This window comes from Micromys minutus (assembly GCF_963924665.1).
Source record: "Micromys minutus genome assembly, chromosome: 10".
In the NCBI taxonomy this organism is placed as follows: domain Eukaryota; kingdom Metazoa; phylum Chordata; class Mammalia; order Rodentia; family Muridae; genus Micromys; species Micromys minutus.
In genome coordinates, this window is record NC_137979.1 from 48,248,522 (window position 1) to 48,268,756 (window position 20,235).

At 50.8% G+C, this 20,235-nt stretch overlaps 2 protein-coding genes across 5 annotated transcripts in view; one reads left to right on the forward strand and one right to left on the reverse strand.

The window, feature by feature from the left end:
- The window catches only part of DHX8 (DEAH-box helicase 8), a gene marked incomplete at its 5' end in the record, with an annotated part of 32,856 nt that extends 29,896 nt beyond the window's left edge, over positions 1 to 2,960 (forward strand). The window contains 4 exons of the mRNA XM_080923057.1: positions 9 to 137; positions 294 to 490; positions 898 to 1,077; positions 2,427 to 2,960. Coding sequence (XP_080779183.1) covers positions 9 to 137; positions 294 to 490; positions 898 to 1,077; positions 2,427 to 2,646 — 726 coding nt within the window. The 3' untranslated portion in view covers positions 2,647 to 2,960. The remainder of the gene's footprint in view (positions 1 to 8; positions 138 to 293; positions 491 to 897; positions 1,078 to 2,426) is intronic.
- Positions 2,961 to 5,803: 2,843 nt separating this feature from the next.
- Positions 5,804 to 19,754, reverse strand: ETV4 (ETS variant transcription factor 4). Of its 4 annotated transcripts, none has more exons than XM_080923061.1 (12): positions 19,647 to 19,754; positions 19,361 to 19,454; positions 19,102 to 19,149; positions 12,541 to 12,594; positions 11,047 to 11,173; positions 9,954 to 10,118; positions 9,486 to 9,754; positions 7,776 to 7,850; positions 7,587 to 7,655; positions 7,253 to 7,425; positions 6,899 to 7,000; positions 5,804 to 6,479 (listed from the first exon to the last, which is right to left on the reverse strand). In XM_080923061.1, the coding sequence occupies exons 1-12, from the start codon at positions 19,704 to 19,706 to the stop codon at positions 6,255 to 6,257; spliced, it is 1,461 nt and encodes a 486-aa protein (XP_080779187.1). In that variant the 5' UTR covers positions 19,707 to 19,754; the 3' UTR covers positions 5,804 to 6,254. The 4 variants fall into 4 exon arrangements, with proteins under 4 accessions (XP_080779187.1, XP_080779184.1, XP_080779186.1 ...); XM_080923058.1 differs by having other exon boundaries at positions 9,954 to 10,100; positions 19,647 to 19,731; XM_080923060.1 differs by lacking the exon at positions 9,486 to 9,754 and having other exon boundaries at positions 9,964 to 10,118; positions 19,647 to 19,731.
- Positions 19,755 to 20,235: the final 481 nt, after the last annotated feature.

A 20,235-nucleotide genomic window follows, 5' to 3' on the forward strand; every position in this document is an offset into this window, starting at 1 on the left:
TCCTGTAGATGGCGGAATTCCCCCTGGAGCCAATGCTCTGCAAAATGCTCATCATGTCAGTGCATCTGGGCTGCAGTGAAGAGATGCTTACTATCGTGTCCATGCTGTCTGTGCAGAACGTCTTCTACCGACCCAAGGTACGGTGCTCAACCCCATGTTCTGATGCACTGGTGTAGCATCAGCCTGTGCTGTGATGCTGGGGACAAGGCCTGCAGGGCTCCATATGTTTCTTGCTAGCTGCTCACCTGGTAACTGTTAGGTAAGAAATGACTCTCCATCGCACTGCTTGGCAGGATAAACAGGCCCTTGCAGATCAGAAGAAGGCCAAATTCCACCAGACAGAAGGAGACCATCTCACCCTGCTGGCCGTATACAACTCCTGGAAAAACAACAAATTCTCCAACCCATGGTGCTATGAGAATTTTATTCAGGCTCGTTCCCTACGCCGGGCCCAGGATATTCGAAAGCAGATGTTAGGCATAATGGACAGGTCAGTCAATAATGTGATAATGTTAGTGTTTGCGTTGTCTTGTCTCCCTGGTCTTATGTCACTTTCAGATGTATTTGTAGTTATAGGTCCCTGTGTACAGACATTTGTCCTCCAGTGTCCATCTCTTGTAGGCTGTCTCCCCAGGCAGGGGTGTGGCTAAGAAGCACTTAAGAAACTTCAGAGGAAAATAATTGAATTAGTTAAGAACACTTTGCTTACAAGCCTCTGGATCATGAATCTGGGTTGAATCCTTGCCTGAACCAAGCATCTGGCTCCTAGTTCCTTCATACAGCCTGCCATGTCCAGTGCTACCCCTCAGTGGGCTGTGAGAAAGGCCCTGGTGACTGCTGTGAGGACCCTGAGCACAGAGTAGGCTCATGTCTTTTTTGCTCTTACTGCCCTGATAGGCACAAGCTGGATGTGGTCTCCTGTGGTAAGTCTACAGTACGAGTGCAGAAGGCCATCTGCAGCGGGTTCTTCCGGAATGCTGCCAAGAAGGACCCCCAGGAGGGTTACCGGACATTGATTGACCAGCAGGTGGTGTATATCCATCCTTCCAGTGCTCTCTTCAACAGACAGCCCGAATGGTAGGTGGCAGGCTCTACACTCAGAGCTGCTGAGTCTCCAGCACCCCCACTTCTTCTTTTGACTTTGTATTTCTAGAGTAGCAAAAGCCCAAATTAGGTACACTAACAAGCTCCCCCCTTTTTCTTTAATATGTATTTGTGTGTATATACATGTACCTTTGTGCATGCGTGTGGAGGGCAGAGGGCAGCCTCAGGAGGCATTCTCCTTTTAGGATAATCTTACTACCTGGAGTGCACCAATTAGACTAGATTGCCTGGTGAGCTCCAGGTGTCCTTCTATCTCTGCCTTTTCAGTGTTGAGATCACAAATGCACATCACCACACCCAGCGTTCTGTTGGTGCTGAGGATTGAGCTTGCTCTTGCAAGGCAAGCGTTTTACCTATTGAGTTGTTTTCCAGCCCATAAACAGTCTTTTTAAGAGAAGTAAATTGTACGGGTAAAAGCAGGGAAAGAGCTTAGAAATCATCTAATGAGATAGTCTTAAAAAGGTCTTGTGGGTTTTTTGTTTTGTTTGTTTGTTTTGAGATAGGGTCTTCTTACTCTGTATCTCTGGTTGGTCTGGAATTTACTATGTAAACCAGAGTGGTCTCACTCATAGAGATCTGCCTGCCTCTGCCTCCCAAATCTTGGAATTAAAGGCATGCACCTCTACACCCAGAGTCGTTTTTAAAAGTTTATGCCAGGCATGGTGGTTCATGCTTGTAATCCCAGCTCTCAGGAGGCTAAAGCAGGAGGATTGCCTTGAGTTTGAGACCAGTCTGGATTATACACATGGAAACCCAGTCTCAAGTGAACAAAAACAGGCTCAGCAAGTGTGTTTGCTGTACAACCAGTTGGCCTGAGTTTGATTCCCAGAAGCCACAGAAAGGTTGTCCTCTGATCTCAATCTCCACATGTATGTGCATGCTCGCACAAATACACACACACACAACCGTGTGCCACCATACCTGGCACTATGCACTGCCTTGCCTACTTAGTCCTCACCATTCCTTGGTGATATTTCTGTGGCCCCTCTGTAGAGCCTTGGAATTCTATGAAAACTATCTGAGAAACCACTGTTTTATTTCACAGAGCAAGAAACTGAAATCTACAGAAGGGGCAGGGCTGTTTTCACTGTCTCTTAATTAGTTCATGCCAGAGACAGGACCAGAGCCATTTCTCTGTGAGCAGTCTTGTGTTGGAAGGGTGCAGGCTTGCAGTGTTGGAGCGTGGCTTTGATAGTCTCCTGATGCATCAGGCAGGAGAAATGATAGAACAAAATGCCAGCTCAGCTGCGGTCCCCCAGTGGACCAAACTGGCTGTGGAGTGGGGTCTAATCTAAGGCTTGAGTCCTGTCTGTCTCCCTCAGGGTTGTATACCATGAATTGGTGCTGACCACAAAGGAATACATGCGTGAGGTCACCACCATCGACCCCCGGTGGCTTGTGGAATTTGCTCCAGCTTTCTTCAAAGTCTCTGACCCAACCAAGCTAAGCAAGCAGAAGAAGCAGCAGCGCCTGGAGCCTCTGTACAATCGGTATGAGGAACCGAACGCCTGGAGAATCTCCCGTGCCTTCCGGCGGCGCTGAAAGACAGCTGATGACTCTCCTCTCCTGTATCGTGGCTTCCTCTGGCTGATAACAAGCTAGTCCTGTAGTGACTTATCTTAAACTGAGCATTTTCCAAGCCTGACTCTCTTCATAGTGTAAGATAGAAACATTTAAGCAGGGCTTTGGCTAGAGCCTTTAATCCCAACACTTGGGATGCAGAGGCAGGAAGATCTCTGAGTTCGAGGGCAGCCTGAGGGCAGCCTGATCTACAGAGCAAGTTCAAGGACAGCTGGGACTACACAGAGAGACCCTGTCTTGGAAAAACAAAAAACAACACACACACAAAAGACAAATTAGATGAGTTGTGCGTCCTGGGATGGGCAAGGGACATGAGTGGCTGTCTGTGATGCATGACAGACGCAGTTTATGGAAGGAATGACCCATGACTCTCATGTACCATGTTGGCCCCACTCTACCCACTCCCTAGCCTCTGTACATGGGTTTCTACCTCCTGGAAATATTTATTTTTTTAAAGGAAACAATGGTTTATTATGACTTTGTCTTGTTGGGCAGGGGTAGCTTGAGTTCAGTGTGGTGCACGTGGCAGCCTCCTGCTACCAGAGCCTAGGCCTCTCGGGGTCTAGACATGGTGAATGAGCCAAACATCCAGTCTGTCTCAGCACCACTGGAGCTAGCTCAGCCTTGGCAGCACATAGCTCCAGATTAACCGGGTCTGTGCCAGAGTGCTTCAGTGGCGCCTCTGTTACAGATGCCACATCGGAACACAAAGTTCTCCTTGATCCTTTGTCCCCTTCCTGCCACTGTCATTGAGCAGTGTGTTCCCTTTCCTTTAAAACGTGGGAAATAATGACACCATGACAATGTTTCCTCACTGTCAGCAGAAAGCAAGCAGGCCTTGCCGCTGCTGTGCGCTGACTTGTGGTCTGGGGAATGACCTGTACCTTCACTCCTAGTGGTTTTCCCAGTGCCCCCAACTGAGAACTGAGGAGCTTCTGTGCTGATGGGAGACCCTTCATCCTGCTTAGCTAGAGTGGAGCTTGCTGAGGAGCCCTGGGGATATTGGGCTAATCCTGGGCCATGGGATCCCTCCTTCGGCCCCATGTTAGTTACTGTAAGTTAACTGCTGACTAGTAGGTCAAATGCCTAAAAGAGGATGTGTCCTTTCCTGTTACCCTGTGAGGACTTACACAAAATCAAAGCAGGAACCCAGGGTCTAGTTCCTGGTCTTCTACAACACTTGACAACACTTGACAGTTGACATGTATGTCGTCCTTGCATAGGACCTTGCTAACCTCTGTACGCACTTTCAGTGTTTCTCCCCTCTCTGCTCTCCCTTTCTCGTCATTGGAGAAGGGATGCATGTCCTCCATACTGAGCTCCAGCCCTGGAAAGGTCAGGGTTGCAGGGCCGACTGTGGATGCATCTGTAGAGATTCCTTTCCTTTGATACTTGAGAGCTGGGGCCACTTCTCTGCTGTGACCCTGGGTCTGACCTCTGACCACCCATCAGAATAGCCACTACAATTACAAATCCCACAGTCATGCCAATTACAAGCCAGGGCTACCCTGAGGGGAACAAGTGTCCTGTTGAGATTTGGAGGGAGAGCTGGCCTGAGGATGAGACAGTGGGGCCCTTGGCCCTGGTTTCCCTTCACACTCTCAACCCCACTCCATGTGTATATATGCTTGAAACTGGTTCTCTATAGCCCAAGCTACCTTTAGATTTATGATGGTCCTCCTGCCTCTCAGGTGCTAGGTTTGCAAATGTACATCACCAGGCTGGTTTTGTCTCCTTAGGGAAAAAAAATTGCTTGAAGTATTTAATTTTATACGTACAGGTATTTTGCCTGCACACATGCACCATTTATGTGCCATGCCTGGAACCTGCAGAGGTCAGAAGAGAATAGCAGAACCTCTGGAATTGAACTTAGAAATGTTTGAGAGCTGCCATGCCGGTGCTGGGAATGAAAACCAGGTTTCCTGGAAGAACAGCCAGTGCCTTTAACAGCTGATCCATCTCTAGGCTCTTGCTCTCGTTTATTCGTGAGCTAGTATTTCCCAAGAGATGATGTGGGTCTTACACACAGAACCAGAATCTTCCTGACCACTATGTACATGTGTGTAGAGATGAGAAGACAGCCCATGGGGAGTTTGTTCTCTCCCATGTGGACGCTGGGGACAGAACTCAAGTATTTAGGCTTGTCCGGAAGGAAGCATCGTACCCACTGAGTCATCCTTCTGGGCCTAAAACATCCCCTGCCCCCACTGGTTTTCTGGCTCTTGCTCTGAATTATGAGTCAGTACGCTGATTTTTGGTGTTTCTAGGAAAAAGTGGTGCTTTTTATTTGAGGTTCTGTTGAACCTGCTTGCTCTAGATCCAGATTCTGTCCCTCCCTGGTCCTGAGTTGCTTCTGTCACTGCTCCTCAGTCAATCCATTTCTCCCACCTGAGATTGGTCTTAGGAGAATGTTTGCCACTGCCACCACCCCTGCCACCCCCAGTCCAGCTAAAGCACCTTAGGACCTACTGTCACCCCCTCCCCTACAGTTGCTTGCTTGAGTACCTCTCTTCTCGTCTCCTAACACTTGTTTCTGACCTCAGTTAAAAGCAGCAACCTGGAGTTTGTGTAGGAGGAAGGGCAAGCTGTTGGGATAAACATGGGCTCCTAGTCATGGGAGCAACTATTATCACAGAAGCCGAAGACCAAGTCTCTACCTGAGGATGTTTCTAGGGACAGGCTAACAGTGGTAAGAGATGGCCAAGGGGCCCCACCTGGGTTAAAAAGTATACTCCCATTATTTCTGGATCCTCATATCCTAGGTTAGAGAAGAGCAAATTCCTCCAAGTGTCCATTTTCTAGAGGAAAATCAATGGCAAGAGATTTCCAGAAATGCAAGCGAGGGCCTGAGCTAGACTCCAGGAACAAGGCATCACGTCATCATGGAAGGACTTGTAAGGACAGACTCAACTCCAGTGTCTGCTTCAGGGCCATAGCTCTTCCCACCCTAGGTCCTTGCCTCATGGAAGCAAAGAGCAAGTAGAAACCACAGGAGAAGCAGAGGCTTTATTAAGGTCTGGCAGATGAGGCGAAGGTGGAAGTCGGCCTGGGTAGGCCTAGGGCAGAGTCCCACTCCTGCCTCCACCCAACACCCCCCATCCCCAGCCTCCCACGTGCTCCTGCCTCCCAGAGCACAGCACCAAGAACACAGGACCCCAGTTCAGGGCAGAACCCAGGCAGAACTTTGTCTCCAACAGGGGCTGAGGGGGAGACATAGGGTGTTCTGAGAATCCCCTTGACCCTGCTGCCATAATAAACAAGGGAAGCCCCTTGTCTGTCCCCAGAATAGAGCACTTGTTCTCTGTGGTGGGGGTGTAAAGACCTAGGCCAAGGCCAAGCTGAACTGAGGGTACAGGTGAACCACAGTGAACTTGAGTTACTGCCTTTAGACCTGCCTCCACTGACTTTCCTACAGACTCTGGTTAGCAGCTGAGTCTGGCCAGGAGTATCAGATGGGAACTCTGACCCCAGAGACTTCTACAGGTATCAGAAAGAGGGCTTCACCAATACCAAATCAGCTGATATGTACACTGGGCAATCCCACCATGGCAAGGGGAAGCCACTGGTGCCTAGTAAGAATATCCACCTTTGTGGCCAAAGGGCTGAGTAGGGCCAGCAAGTTCTGGGAGGTAGGCAGGGCTCTCATCCAAGTGGGACAAAGGGACCGTGTCCTCCTCACTGACTGGCCGGTCAAACTCGGCTTTCAGAGCTGGACGCTGATTATCTGGGAAGGCCAGAGAGAATAAAGCCTCTGGCTCGCACACAAACTTGTACACGTAGCGTTCACCAGCCACCTGTGGAGAGAGTTATCAGGCCAGACATGCATGCCATGCCTCAAGAGAATTTAGAGATACCTGCCCTTCTCATGGGCTACAAAAATGCATTAGGACCTATTTACCTCCCACACTGGTTCTTGAAACCCACTCCCTTCTGGTCCTTGTTCACATCTCATCTCAATTACAGCCCACTTGGGACTATTCAGTCACTGTTTAGTAACTTTACAGGGGAACCCTGGGATTTACATTTTCTGTTCTTGAAAACCTGCTGAGAAACATCCTCCCACCTCCCCCCTCACACACACACACACACACACACACACACACACACACACACACACACACACACACACCACTTGACCTTCTCTTGACACTTTTTCAACCCTCAGCCCTCCCTTTGCCCTTCCCTCATGGCCATGCTAGGACCTCAGCCCAACCTTCTGCATGATGCCTTTCTCATAATAGTATCTCAGTGAGCGGCTCAGCTTGTCGTAATTCATGGCTGGCCGGTTCTTCTGGATGCCCCAGAGTCTGGCGACCTGGGCACAAGAGACAAAGAATTTGGGTGGAGATGCCATCTCAGAGGAAAAATGGGGGGGCAGGGTGGAAAAGCATCTGAGGTTCTTGGTGCAGGAACAAATCTAGGCTAGTTACCAGCACAATGCTGACTCAGGCTTGGCAAGAACTGGGTCAGGCAGACTGAGGACAATGGTGGAAGGCAAGTGCCACCATTTCTCCTTTCAAGGCACCAAAGGTGCGGGACAGGAGGGGTGGGAACACCTAAGACCCACCTCTTCAGGTTCGATTAGTTTAAACTCCATCCCCCGGCCTGTCCAAGCAATGAAATGAGCATTCGTTGGGTCATCCAGCAGGGCCACCAGAAACTGCCATAGTTGTAAGGCACCCCGGCGCTGGTAAGGCGGTCCCTCCCGGAAAGCTCCAACCCCTTCCTGCTTGATGTCTCCTGGAAAGTAGAAATAGGTCTGAGGTATATATCCCCTACCCAGCTTCCTCTCCTCCCTTAGATGGCTTTCCTGCCTGTCCTGCCCTCTCCCACCAAAGATACGTGATTCCTACAGTGTGTGAAAGGGGTAAAGACCCTGACCCTCCTACGAAGTCACTGACCTTCAAACTTTTCAGGGACAATGCAGACATCATCTGGGAATGGTCGAAGAGATTTCTCATAGCCATAACCTTGTGGAGGAAAGGTGGGGATTGCTCAGGTCTGAGGGTTCACTGTTGAAAACCCCATAGAATGCAGAGACTTGTGGCTGGGGTGACTCTTCCCCCATAGCAAGGATCCGGCTGCCTTACCCATCACTCCATCACCTGGAGAGGGTCCAGAGAAGCCCTCTGGGTGGAGGTACATTGATGCACATCCAGGGACATCTGGGGGAGGGAAGAAAAGGTAATTTAAGTGGCTGAGGTGAAGCAGGGGAGGAAGCCCCGCACACATTCAAGGAGTTAGCTAGCCTGCAGTCTGGTGACCATCCTTTCCCACCACCAAATTCCAGGGGAAGTTCACCCAGAGGGAGCTAGAAGCTTGGGGCCCTCAGTTTGAGGGCTGGGGCAGAGGGCATGGGTGGCAGCTGCTGGGCCAGGCAGCTTGTTCACAAGACCCAGGATTCCAGGGAGCAGCTGTTTCCTGTGAGTTCAGGGGAAGGAGGGGGTGAGATGAATCTCCGGGGGTTGGGAAAGGTTTGCCTAAGACTTCCTCAGAATGGGCACATGTCCGGTCAGCAGGTCAGGTTCCAACCTAGTACCTCTGTGCCTGTGTGCGTGTGTGAGAAAGAGAGACAAGTGAGAGAGGAGTGGGGGCCAAAGTGGGGGATGAATATATTTAAAGCAGGGGCGATGAGCACTGAGCTGTTTTTTTCTCAGGTATAAGCACATTCTCCTGTGTTCGTCGCTACAGAACTGAAACCTTCCACCTAGCTCCACCTAGGGAAGCCAGGCTTCAAGTTCCAACCCTTTCCCGCCCCCTCCACTCCCACCTATGAATGAGCCGCTGACACCCGACACCTCGGGGGAGGAGGCAGGAGGGAGGGTTCATTCATTCCTCCATTTTGTGAATGGAATTCTTGACTCCATTCAGGAAAGCGGAGGGAGGAGGGGCAAGAGTTCAAGGGCAAGTAACTCGATCCCTCCGGTCTCCAGCCTTTGAAGGTCAGCAGCCTAACGTGGCTCCCTTCTCTAGCGGCCACCAGGCTCACAGTTACAACCAGAGTTTGAGAAAGGGAAGCACTTATCCTGTCTTCCCACTCTCTCTGGAGCGACTAGGGGTTTGTAGATAAGCCCCCCGATCCTAAAATACTGTGGGCACCAGAAAAATGCTAAAATTCTAGCCAATCTGCAGCTACTATTTGATCGATCTATCTATCTATCTATCTATCTATCTATCTATCTATCTATCATCTATCTATCTATCTCCAGACAAGGTCTCACTCTATAGTTCAGGCTTGCCTGAAACTCATTACGTTGCCTACTTTAAATTCACAGCCATCCACCTGCCCCGAGCTCCCTGAATGCTGGCCTTCTCAGGAATGAACAACCACAGCTTTTTTTTTTAATAGACACCATCCTGCCTCCACTTCCCACATTACATAGGTACAGCTCCCTCCTATTTTTAAGTCACTGTGGAGACAAGGACTAGTGATCATCTCCTTTTTATATCCTCCAACTGCATACTCTTGGTCCAGGCAGGGATTTAATTATAACCCTTTGACTTCTGACAGAAGTTAATGCCCAACCCTTATTAGTGTCAAGAGCTATAAGGGCAAAGATCTATGGACCCTATCATATGAATATTGGCTGGAAAAAACTATCTATCATTCCTTAGAAAAGTTGGGGGGGGGGGAGAGCAAAGGAGTAAGTTGGGTTATCAACTAGTGTATGGGCCATGAAAAGGCACAAATCTAGGAACCTTTGCTTAACATCACCGCTCACTGGAATACTTGCCACCCTATTTGGCAATCCCAGAAAAACTCCTGAGTCCCCTCCGCCCCCGCCCCCCAAGTCTCTTACCTGAGTCGTAGGCGAAGTCTGTGCGCTCCTGTTTGATCACCACCCCTGCCCCTGGGTACCTGTGCCCACTGACCCCACCCTGGCTCCCAGCTGACTGGCCAGCCTGTTCATACAGGGGGTCATGGTACTCCTGCTTGAAGCTCTGCTGGGGGTAGGGTGGGCAGGGCTCCGACAGTTGGTGTTGATAGGGGGCTGGGAGAGGTTCCCGGCCCCCTCCCTGAGGAGATGTGAAGGAGTGGCACATGTCCACGGGCTGCTGGAAGACGGAGCTGGATGTGGTGAGGAAGGAAAAAAGAGAATCTTCCATTAGCCCCCTTGAGCCTGTCACTGGTTGACAGGGCTCTGGAGGGATAATGAGACTCCATCTCCCCAGTTCTCCCAGCCAGGTCTCTACAGAGAACCAAGGAACTGAGCCCAGACTTCCTGGCGAGGCCTGGGTCCCCGGGTGCTTCAGATCTGTCTCCTTACCTGTGCTCACCAAGGTACCCGTGGCCAGGGTGGGACTGGGAAGAGCTGGAGGCTCTCAGGAGGCTCTGCTGCTGTTCTGCCCTGGGAAAGGGCTGCAGGGGCGACTGTCCAGGGGCACCGGGGGCGGGGGACTTGATGGCGATTTGTCTGGGGGAGTCATAGGCACTGGAGTTGAGGGGGAGATGGGGATAAGGGGGCAGAGAAGCTAGGCGGCCATCTTTGTATCTTTCATACCCCAGGAAGTGATTACTGCGATTGCAGTAGAGGGGCTGGGGAACTGGCTTGTTTGTTGGCGCAGGGTTTCTCTGCATAGCCCTGGCTGACCTGGATCTCGATCTACATACAGTCCAGGTTGGCCTTGACCTCAGAGATCCACTTGCCTCTGCTTCCCAAGGGCTAGGAATTTTTTCTTTTTAAATGGGGTCTCGTGTAGCCTAGGGTGGCCTCGAACTCTCCAAGTACAGCCAACAATAACCTCAAACTCCTGTTTCCACCTCGAAGCTGCTGAGATTACATGCAAGTAACCACCCTGACAGGTTCAAGTGGCGTTGACAATCATATCCAGGGCTTTGTGTCTGTTAGGCAAACACTCTATCAAGTTAGCTACACTTCCAGCCCACAGGTGAATTCTTTTTATCTCTCCCCAAGAGTCTTGCTCTGTAGCTCAGCTTCACCTGAACTCTCTCTCTGGAGCTAAGGTTAACCTCAAACTCACAATCCCCGTGTCTCAAGCACACACCACCCACCATACCTAAGGGAATACCTTTTCTTAAACCTGGAACTGGACCTCTCAGTTTGACAATCTCTCTCCGAAGCTCAGAGCAACTGGTTTAAGTAGGGCACCGGCCTCCAGTTAGAGACTCACTGGGCTCTTGAGTCTCTAAACATCTGCCCACTGTGTGATGTTTCCTGCTAACGCTCAGAGGAATCCTTGCTAGAGCTACGGGAGCCAGGAAACCCAGTTATCCAACCCTCAGTCTCTACAGGTGAGGTAGAGACTACTCTACTCTACTGAGGTTCATGGTTGCCCTCTCCTACCCCAAGCCTCAAGAGAAGCCTTCACCTCCTGATTCCCTCCTGGGCTGGGGCTCACCTGGAGTAAAGGCACTGCTCTCCATGGTGGTAGGGGAGTGGCGGCTTCCTGCTGCAGGACAGGGCGGGGTCTGTGCGGGGACTCTGGGGTTCCTTCTTGATCCTGGTGGTGGGGCTATGGAAAGCTACTGTGGGATAGGACAGAACAAAGCCAGAGTGTCACATAGAAGCCAATGGGGCTTCTGACACCTCTGCTTTCTGAGGATGAGGTTACTGGTACAGTCTCCTCTGGGCTCTCATTCTTGAACACAGAAGTTGGGCGCTTTTGGAACATTTTGGTTACATTATGTCCACTTTTATACATTAGGTATTAACCAAGGTATTAACCTTGGTATTAGCCAAGGGAACCATCTAATAGTTCAACGCACACACCCTTAGCTGAGGAAACACCTTCCTAAGAGTGAACATCTCAGACCCAGGGTCTTTGGCTTTCCCGAGTGTCCTGGAAAATTCCAAGTGAGGGACATGTTTTCTTATTTGGGGCTATAACGATTCTTTGGTCTTCTGAGGGAATTTGGCTGTTAGCACACTTGCATGTCAGCAGAGTAATATGCACATGCTCCCAATTATCTGGGCGGAACATTGGCCTTTTCTGGGCCCTCATTGGGTTCTCCGAGTCCAGCTACCACTGTGGCTGAGCCTTGGTGTGAGTGACATCCTGGCTTCCTTCAGTTTGGTCAGATGCCCTGGAATCTGTTGTGACCGCTGTTTTCCATTCTGTGTTCCTTTCATTTCGGGTGATGGCATCCGAGAACCATCAGTTAGGTAGCCAAACACCCCTTCTCAAGACTTTTTCTCTTTTGGTTTTTCAGGATAGGGGATCTCTGTGTAGCCTTAGCTGTCCTGGAATTCAACTCACTCTGCAGACCAGGCTGGCCTCAAACTCAGAGATCTGCCTGCCTCTGCCTCCTGAGTGCTGGGATCAAAGGTACCACACCTGACCTTTTTCTTTTTTTTTCTTTTTTTTTCTTATGTATGTATCCAGACTGGTCTCAAACTCACCCTCCAGATTAGAGGTGTGGGCCACCTTACCTAGTCAAGCATCATTTTGTAACAGTGACACCTGTGACATTGGGGTCAGATTTGGGGGGATGACCTATGCATCGAATCATAGGATATTTTTGCAGTACCACTGACCATTCCATTTGCAACCAACCCTAAACTCTCTAAAGCCATCAACAAATCTTTCCTAGAATAGCATCACTGAAGAAAATAACAGAACACTGCTGAGCCATCTCAAGTTCCTTGCTGTGGCTGCAGAGAGAAAGCATCTGTTCCAGGTCACATGGCTAGGACCCCAGAGGGGCACGAAGGTTCTTCATCCCCCAGTCCCAGTGTTGGTCTCAGAATCCACATTCCAGGATGGGGAGCCCTGACCTTCACTGTCTTTAGGTGAGAGCAAACTGCTCTCCTATGGGTGACTGTCCCCATGACTCACTTCCTGTCGTTCTGTCACCCCCATCCCCCACCCTTGTACCAGGCACTCACTACTCACAGTTTTCTGAATGGAAATCAGGAACAAACTGCTCATCGCTGTCCGGGACCTGAGCTGCAGAGAGAGGCCAGAGGTGAGTCCAGGACATGACCCTGCAAAGTGGCAACTCCAGGAAGACAGCACTGTTGCCACCCTGCAGAGGTCCAGAGCCTTAGACCAAGGGTGACTGCACCCCAGGGCCTGCACCCTCCAGCAGCAACCCCATGAAGACCCCCAGGGAGGACTCTCAGAACTTGTGTGAGCGGATAGTCTGTGCCTAGATGTTTTGTCTCTGGTCCCTGGAGTACAAATGAATCTGCCCTTCAGAATTTACAAAGCTTTGTCAGGGGTGGGCAGGCCTAATAATCTGTGGGACCCTGTGGATCTAGAATGAGATGAGGAAATTCTGAATTTGGGAAGGGACCCAGGGGTCTGCACCTTCCTAGGTGTTTTGGAGACACACAGAATTCTAGAGTTTTCGAAAAGCAATGGAGGAGAGGGTGGCAGCAGAGATGTGAATAGGGTAAAAATAGGACAGGAGGGAGCTGGAGAGATGGCTCAGTGGTTAAGAACACTGACTGTTCTTCCAAAGGTCCTGAGTTCAATTCCCAGCAACCACATGGTGGCTCACAACTATCTTCTGATGTGTCTGAAGAGAGTAACAGGTGTACTCATATAAATTAAATAAATAAATAAATGTTAAAAAAAAAAAAAAAAAAAAAGGCAGGAGGAAGGTACAAGACACCTGCACAGCGCTGCTACCTAGCTAAGGAAAAGAAGGGCTTCCAAAGCCTGGAGGTCTGAGGAGCCCGGATGGGCATCTCTGAGCCAAAGGATACTCAAAGGACTCAGAGTTTTTGTTTACTTTTGCCTCTCTATCAAGGGGGAGGATCACAGCAGAAAAGAACAGACACAAAGAAGGACTTCCTGATTGTCTAGGCTAATAGTGGGTCTGAAGCAGGACAATGGAGCTCTTGACCTAGGACACTGGATTGTCACTCCCTGGAGACCGGGCAATTTGGAAATGGTAAGATAAAAGATTCAGACTTCAGAGTGGCTGGGCAGGCGTGTGAGTTGAAGGGATAGGGAACACTGTACACCCATGTGAGCGTGCAGGCTCAGGCCTTGGCCACAGGACCCTGTTTTTGCCTACCCACCGCCCCCCAGCAGTCCACACAGCCATTAGGGTGGTCTTCATACAGAAACCAAATCACTGTGCTCTCTCGCTTAAAACGTGAAATTTAAACACCTGCCCTTGTCCTCCTCAGCTCCCTTGCCTGCCTCTCCTTGCTGTCATTCCTTAGCACCTTGACCTCCTTTAGCCCTCAGTCCTGCTGAGCTGGGTCCTCTCTCCCCGGCCCCAGAGCCTCACCTACTATGTTCTGGATCTCACTATGTAACCCAGGCTCACCTAAAAGGCACCGTTTTTTTTTCTGACGCTGCCTGGGATGCTGGTTACAGATGGATACCCTCCCTGCCAGGCTTATCAGAGGCCTTCTCTGACCACCCAAAGCCAAACTGTCCCCTTTGCTTTCCATCTCAGCAGGCATTTACCTCTACCAGTACATATCTTACTAATGTATATTTGCATGTTAATGTTCATCTCTTCACTGGGAAGTTAGGCTGGGCGGATGCACACGCAGCCTTTGTCTTCCTCAAGTGAGTCTCTAGCACCCAGAACAGGGTCCTTCTACTCAGACCAGATACTGAATGATTGTTATTTATGAAGAAGCATCCAATGAGACCTGTCTGCAGGCTGGCAGGAGCTAGCCCCACAGACTGGGGAGCTAAAAGCAATGAGATCCTCACCCAGGCAGCCTTTCCCTTACCCTGCAGCTACTCCTCTCCACACGGCAGCTACCACCGGAGTTGGCACACAACCAGAAAGGCTTATCTTACAAGGAAGGAGACTTGGGCTATGGTCAAATGCTTGCTTCAAATGTCAGAGACACTGCGTGTTAATAGATATAGGTTTATAGTTGATGTTTATGTATTTATTTATGGTGGGGATTGAACCCCCAGCCTTTGGTTTTTTTGAGACAAGGTCTTACTAGGAACCCCAGGCTGGCCTTAGATTCACCATTCTCCTGTCTCAGGCCTATGTCAGGACACCATGTCCAGCTTAAAGGACTGTTTTCTAGACAGAACTTGAGGTGAGGGAGTTTAAGGACCAGAAGTGTCCAGTAGTTAAGAACCAACTTAGATCAATATAGTACAATTCTAAAGTGGCTAAATACATCAGTGGGCCACTAAACCCCTCAGGGAAAATATGCGTAAATTTTCTGGAAGCCCAACTATAATCACACAGCAGCAGTCCCCCAGATGCCCTGACTGAAGGGTCACCTGGCTCTGCTAGCCACACTGGTTTGTTCTAAGTCCTTAAATCGGGCAAGTTATTCTACAGGCTAGAAGTGGGGCCAGGCATCCACATTTGCAATAAAGGTCCCTAGTGACTGGCTCATTTGGAAAACACCAGTCAAAGGGAAGGGCTGCTGGGTGGCCAGGACCCTTCAAAGGTGACAGAAAACCTGAAGGTGGCAGGGACAAGCATGTCGAGTGGTATTTCCCTCCCTGCTACTTAGCTGAGGAGGGTCCCGAGGGCAAGGAAGGGGTGTGGAACTTGGCGGGGGGGGGGGGGGGTAGCTGACGCAGGCTGGGGCCCCTCCTGGGGCCTCATTAACTACTGGTTTCCAGTGAGGTAATGGGCTGGGGGCATCTCCTGCTGACGCCACTGGGCTAGTGAGCCCTGTGGGTCAGCTTCAAAGTTTAACCCCCAGAAGAGACCTCCCCTTAGCACATAGATTATATCCCCCAAAAAGTGATGCTACCCTCACCCAAGAATTGGGGGGTAAGCCCTACACTGTGCTCAGCTCTCCCAATACTGGTTTTCTCCCAAAGGGATACAACAGGGCCCTCAGTCACCCGGAGACTATCAACAAGGATAGAAATAGGAACAGAAACAGAGCTTCGAGTTCCTGGAGAGCAGGAGAAATTTTAATTACTATGTTTGGTCTTTCGTGTGCACCATTCTATTTGTTGACTCTGCTGTGTTTTGGCTGCTGAGCCAGTGTCCTACAGTCTGCCCCCAGCTCCACTGGCACTAAAAAGGGACTGTCTGGGTGGGGACATGGCAGAGGATTAAGGCAGGTGTGTAAGTGTGTGTATAACCAGTGTAATTCAATTCATGTGCATGCGTGTGTACACACACACACACACACACAGAGAGAGAGAGAGAGAGAGAGAGAATAAGAGAGAATGCATATTGAGGGGCTATCCTTCCAACAGGAACCAGGGGGACCCCAAAGATGGAGCTAAACACTGAAACAAAGCCTACTCTGAGCTAGCTGCCATATATCCCACTGAAGGGCTTTCTGTCATCCTCTGGGGTTGGGGACAGTCCCAATAAGAGTGAATGGTAGCATCCTCGGGAGCCTCTGCTTTATTGTGTCACCAAAGGCTGGGGTGCTCACACCCCCAATCTGCCCCCACTCTGGCAGCCTCTATATTGGAACCAGTTCTCTATCTGTGGAGGGGACATTCCTCTCCAGGAATTTTCTGGAAGGGGAGGAAATAGAAAGATGGAGGAGGCATGGAACCAGGAAAGTCTAGGGAGAGGATTAAGGATTAACCCTCCCCTTGCCAAAAGGGCCTCGAGACCTCAGGGTGCACGTACACACATTCACCCAAATTCCTTGTACTTCACTGTGAGACCATATACGGGTGAAAGCACTTTCCATGCTTCCCCTCTGTGCACAGGGTCTCTTTCTGGACTTATAAATAGGGAGGCTAAAGGACCAGAGGAAGGCTGCTCTTGGAGGACCATTTAGCTGCAGTAATTCTTGTGAAAGAGAAGAGCCCAGATCCATCCCTTAAAATTCTGATATAAGCTATATATAAGACATTCTCTTCCTAGAAAAATCTATTTTATCTTCATATATGGTGCAACCCCAACAATTTTACATGCAAAACAGCAACATCAAGGACCCCAAATCTATCCACAAGCCTTCTGGGAATTCAAAGGCTCTCCCTCCCCAACTTCATACAAAGGATGGACATAGATAGCTCAGTCAGTTTTCCTAACTACCACAGGGTCGTTGTCACTAACGGTTCTTGAAGACTCCCACAAAGCAACCCTCCATCAGATCCACAAATCTTTTTTTTTACATAACCAGCCATGCCCTGGTTCCATCTGCCTGAGCCTGGATTTCTCAGTGGCATTTGATCCCTTTTCCAACATCTCAACAGATCACAGGCACCCAGAAACCGGATGACCCTCTTCAGCTCATAGTATTCCTCTTCTACCCAGAAAATTCTGGACCCCAAAGATGTATATGCTGCCCCCAAAGAGCCTCACCAACACTCACCCCAAATTCCCAATCAGCAGCCGATATGCCAAAGCCAAATCCACTTCTCTCCGTCCTAGCTTGGGTCCAGCCTGGTCACTCCACCCCCCCCCCATCTTCACTGCCCCACCCACAACCTAAGAATTCACTGTTCCTCTCCAAATTGAAGCCTTAGGAAGAAACCAAGCTGAGAGAGGGGAGGTTGGGCTCTGGGCCCCATTCCTCCTGGTGTTCCCCAACACTGGCAAGTTTCCAAAGGAGCTCCTCCCTCCCTGCCACCCCTTTAGACTATGGGGGGGACACCACTGACCTGGTGGGAAGAGGCAGGAGAGGAGATTGGGGTGATGTTGGGATGGTGCAGGGGGACAGGACCCCGGCAGCTGCATCTGTCTCCGCAGAGAGAGGAGCGAGTGTCCTCAGCATCCCACCCCCCCACTCAGGCCTGGCCATCCATCGCCAGCTGGGAACCTGAGCTGCTCCCTCAGGAGGAAGGAGAGGGAACCAAGGAGATCCCAGCCCCCCCTAGCATTCCCCACCCCCATCTCCCCACCCACTGGATTTAAATGTACAGGGACTCCCAAGGCAGCAGGATGTAACATACGCATACATGTGTGTGCGCATGCCCATGCGCACACGCACTAGCTGTCACACTGACACACAAACAGACACATGGACTATCACCAGACCCACTACCAAGGGGAGGGGCCTCCATGGTTGGGTGAAGAGAACATTTTCCTTTCTGTGTCATTCAAATAGACCAAATACTGCCAAAATGTCACTATGAGCCCACTCCTACCTAACTCACTGCTGGGGAGCTGGCTGGCCACTGTGGGGACCCACAACTGATGGGCAGGGAAGGGAACCCAGAGAGCCAGAACAAAATCAGTAATGAGGTGGTAAGAAAGGGGGTTTTTGAGTAGTCCACGGCGACCCTGAATTCTTCAGCTCTAGAACCTGAAGCAGGGGTAAGGCCACCCAACAAAGCTCTACATGCAACTGGGCATTCAGGACATACGGCAGAGGAAGACATACACTATACCCAGACCCTCTGACCCCCATTCCGCATTTTGGAGGATAAACTCCATGCTAAATAGTCATTCTCTGCCACCACCACCTTAATAATAATAATAATAATAATAATAATGACAATAGCAATCAGTGAGGGGGAGAAGCTAAGACAGACCTCAACCCATTCCACAGACCTACTTAGTGGTCCTTTCCTTCTTATTCAGGCCTCTCCTATAGAGAATCCTGCAAGAGGTGGATTTGAGCTTCTAAATTCCAAAAGAAAGGTCCACAGCGGAGGAACAGGGAACCCCTTAGAATCTTGGGACCTCAAGAAAGTGCTCACTTTTGGTTTCTGAGGTTTTTAGAGTATTAACACAAAGGGGGTGTTAGTGAAGAGGGGGTGCTAACACTTCCTGAATCTCAGGAACTGTAAGTCACCATACCTCCCTCCACTGGCAGCCCTGTGAGCTTCACCCTCAGGCTAACACAGCCTCACCAAAACACAACAACTAGAATCCAACCAGGACATCTGCCCCACCCAGCCCAGGCTGGGCATCCTGGCCAGGGCTCACAACCAACCCTCCAGCATACAGGAAGAGGAGCATAGCCTGGGGGTGGAGGTATTCAGGAGGGATGGAGGGAGGACCAGTTGCCACTGGAATTATAATCAAGGCTATTTGGGGAGGCAGCCCTGAGTCTTCTTTGCCAAAGTGCCAAGAAAAGAAGTATTGAAACTTTTGTTGTTATTTTGGCTTGGTTAGGAAGAAGTGAAATAAAGAGAGAGAAAAAACAAAAAACAAAAAATAACCAATGTTCTCAAACTCCAGAAGATAGGCAATAAATTACTCCTTAGTCCTGTTTCTCATTGCTCTCGTTCAATACCTCAACACCCCAACACTACACCTAGGCCTGGAGCCTCCAGCCAAACAAACTTTGCAAATGAAATTTTCAACCAGGAAAAAAAAAAAAAAAAAAAAAAAAAAAAAAGGGCCCGGGGCCAAGTTCCATTCAAATAAGCAAATACCCCACACAATAGTCTGATTCATTCCCAGGCCTAGTTATACAAGCCTGGCTCAGGGCGAGAAAATAAATATCAATATAAGTGTCCACACTGGGCACCAGGGAGAGTGAAATGGTGAGGGACTGGAGGAAGGGGGTTGAAGGACTCCTTGAGACAGAGAAGACACCCACGACCCACTTCTAATTTTAGGAAGGAAACAAAACTACTCACCTTCAGCGAGCCACGTCTCTTGGAAGTGACTGAGATCCTGGAAGAGATCTGATGGGTGAATATTGGATTGGTGAAGAGGTGGAGATCATATGGGGAGAGACCTGGCGAGCCCGGGTTACAGCCTCCCCACTGGTGATCAGTGACGGAGAATGAGTGATTTGACTTTTGGGGGAATGTGGGTTAGGGAGGTCCAGGATAGGGCTTTGGGATGAATGTATGTGGATTAAGGAGAGGGGTCGCAGTTTGTTTGGTTCTTTACCTTCTGAGTCGGAAGGCGGCAGGGAGCCCGGGTCCATGAGCTTCCCCTGCGGGACCATCAGCGCTTCGCCCAAGCTCCCATTTCCGGGAGATTTCTGCTGGAAGGAGGGGGGAGAATGCCCCCGAATCACCCTGAGGAGTCTAACTTGGGGTTGGGGGTGGGGTTCCCGGGTGGCTCAAGGGCCAGGCGGCCCTGGACCCTCTGAGACCCCCCGGGAGGGGGCTGCGGGGCGAGTAGGGGCGGGGTGCGGGGCGGGGGCGGGCGTGGAGGCCGGCGCGGCGCTCACGCTGCAGAAGGTGTAGGGCACTCGCTGGTCCAAGTATCCGCCTTTCATCCTCCGCTCCATCCGGCCGCTCCCTCCGGCCACAGGGCCGGGCCCCCGCGCGGAGGCAGAGACCTGGGAGGGGGGAGGCAGTTCGCACACGGTCCCGGGAGCGCTGCGGGGGGATGGGGCGATCGCGAGGCTTTGGATCGGACAGCGAAACTTCTCCAACTCGCTGGGACCTGCGCGGCCGAGCGCCTCCACCGCCACTCCCCTCCCGCCAAAGGAGGTCCCACCTGCTCCCTCGAGCTGGGGTCGGCGAGTCTGCTTTCTGCAGCCCTGCTCAGCCCGGTCTGGGTTACATAAGACGTGTGTGTGCGTGTGTGTATGTGTGTGCGCGCGCGCGCGTGTGTGTGTGTGTGTGTGTGTGAGTGAGTGTATGTGTGTATGTGGGCGCGCGCGCAGCGCACACCATTCGCACGCCCATAACTCGGGCACCCCCTCCAGCCTCGAATCCCGACGCCTCCCACCCCCGCCCCGGAATGTGCGGAAGCGGGCGCCGAACAGAGAGAGTGTGGTGTGTGGGAGACGAAGCGAGGAAATCACAGACACT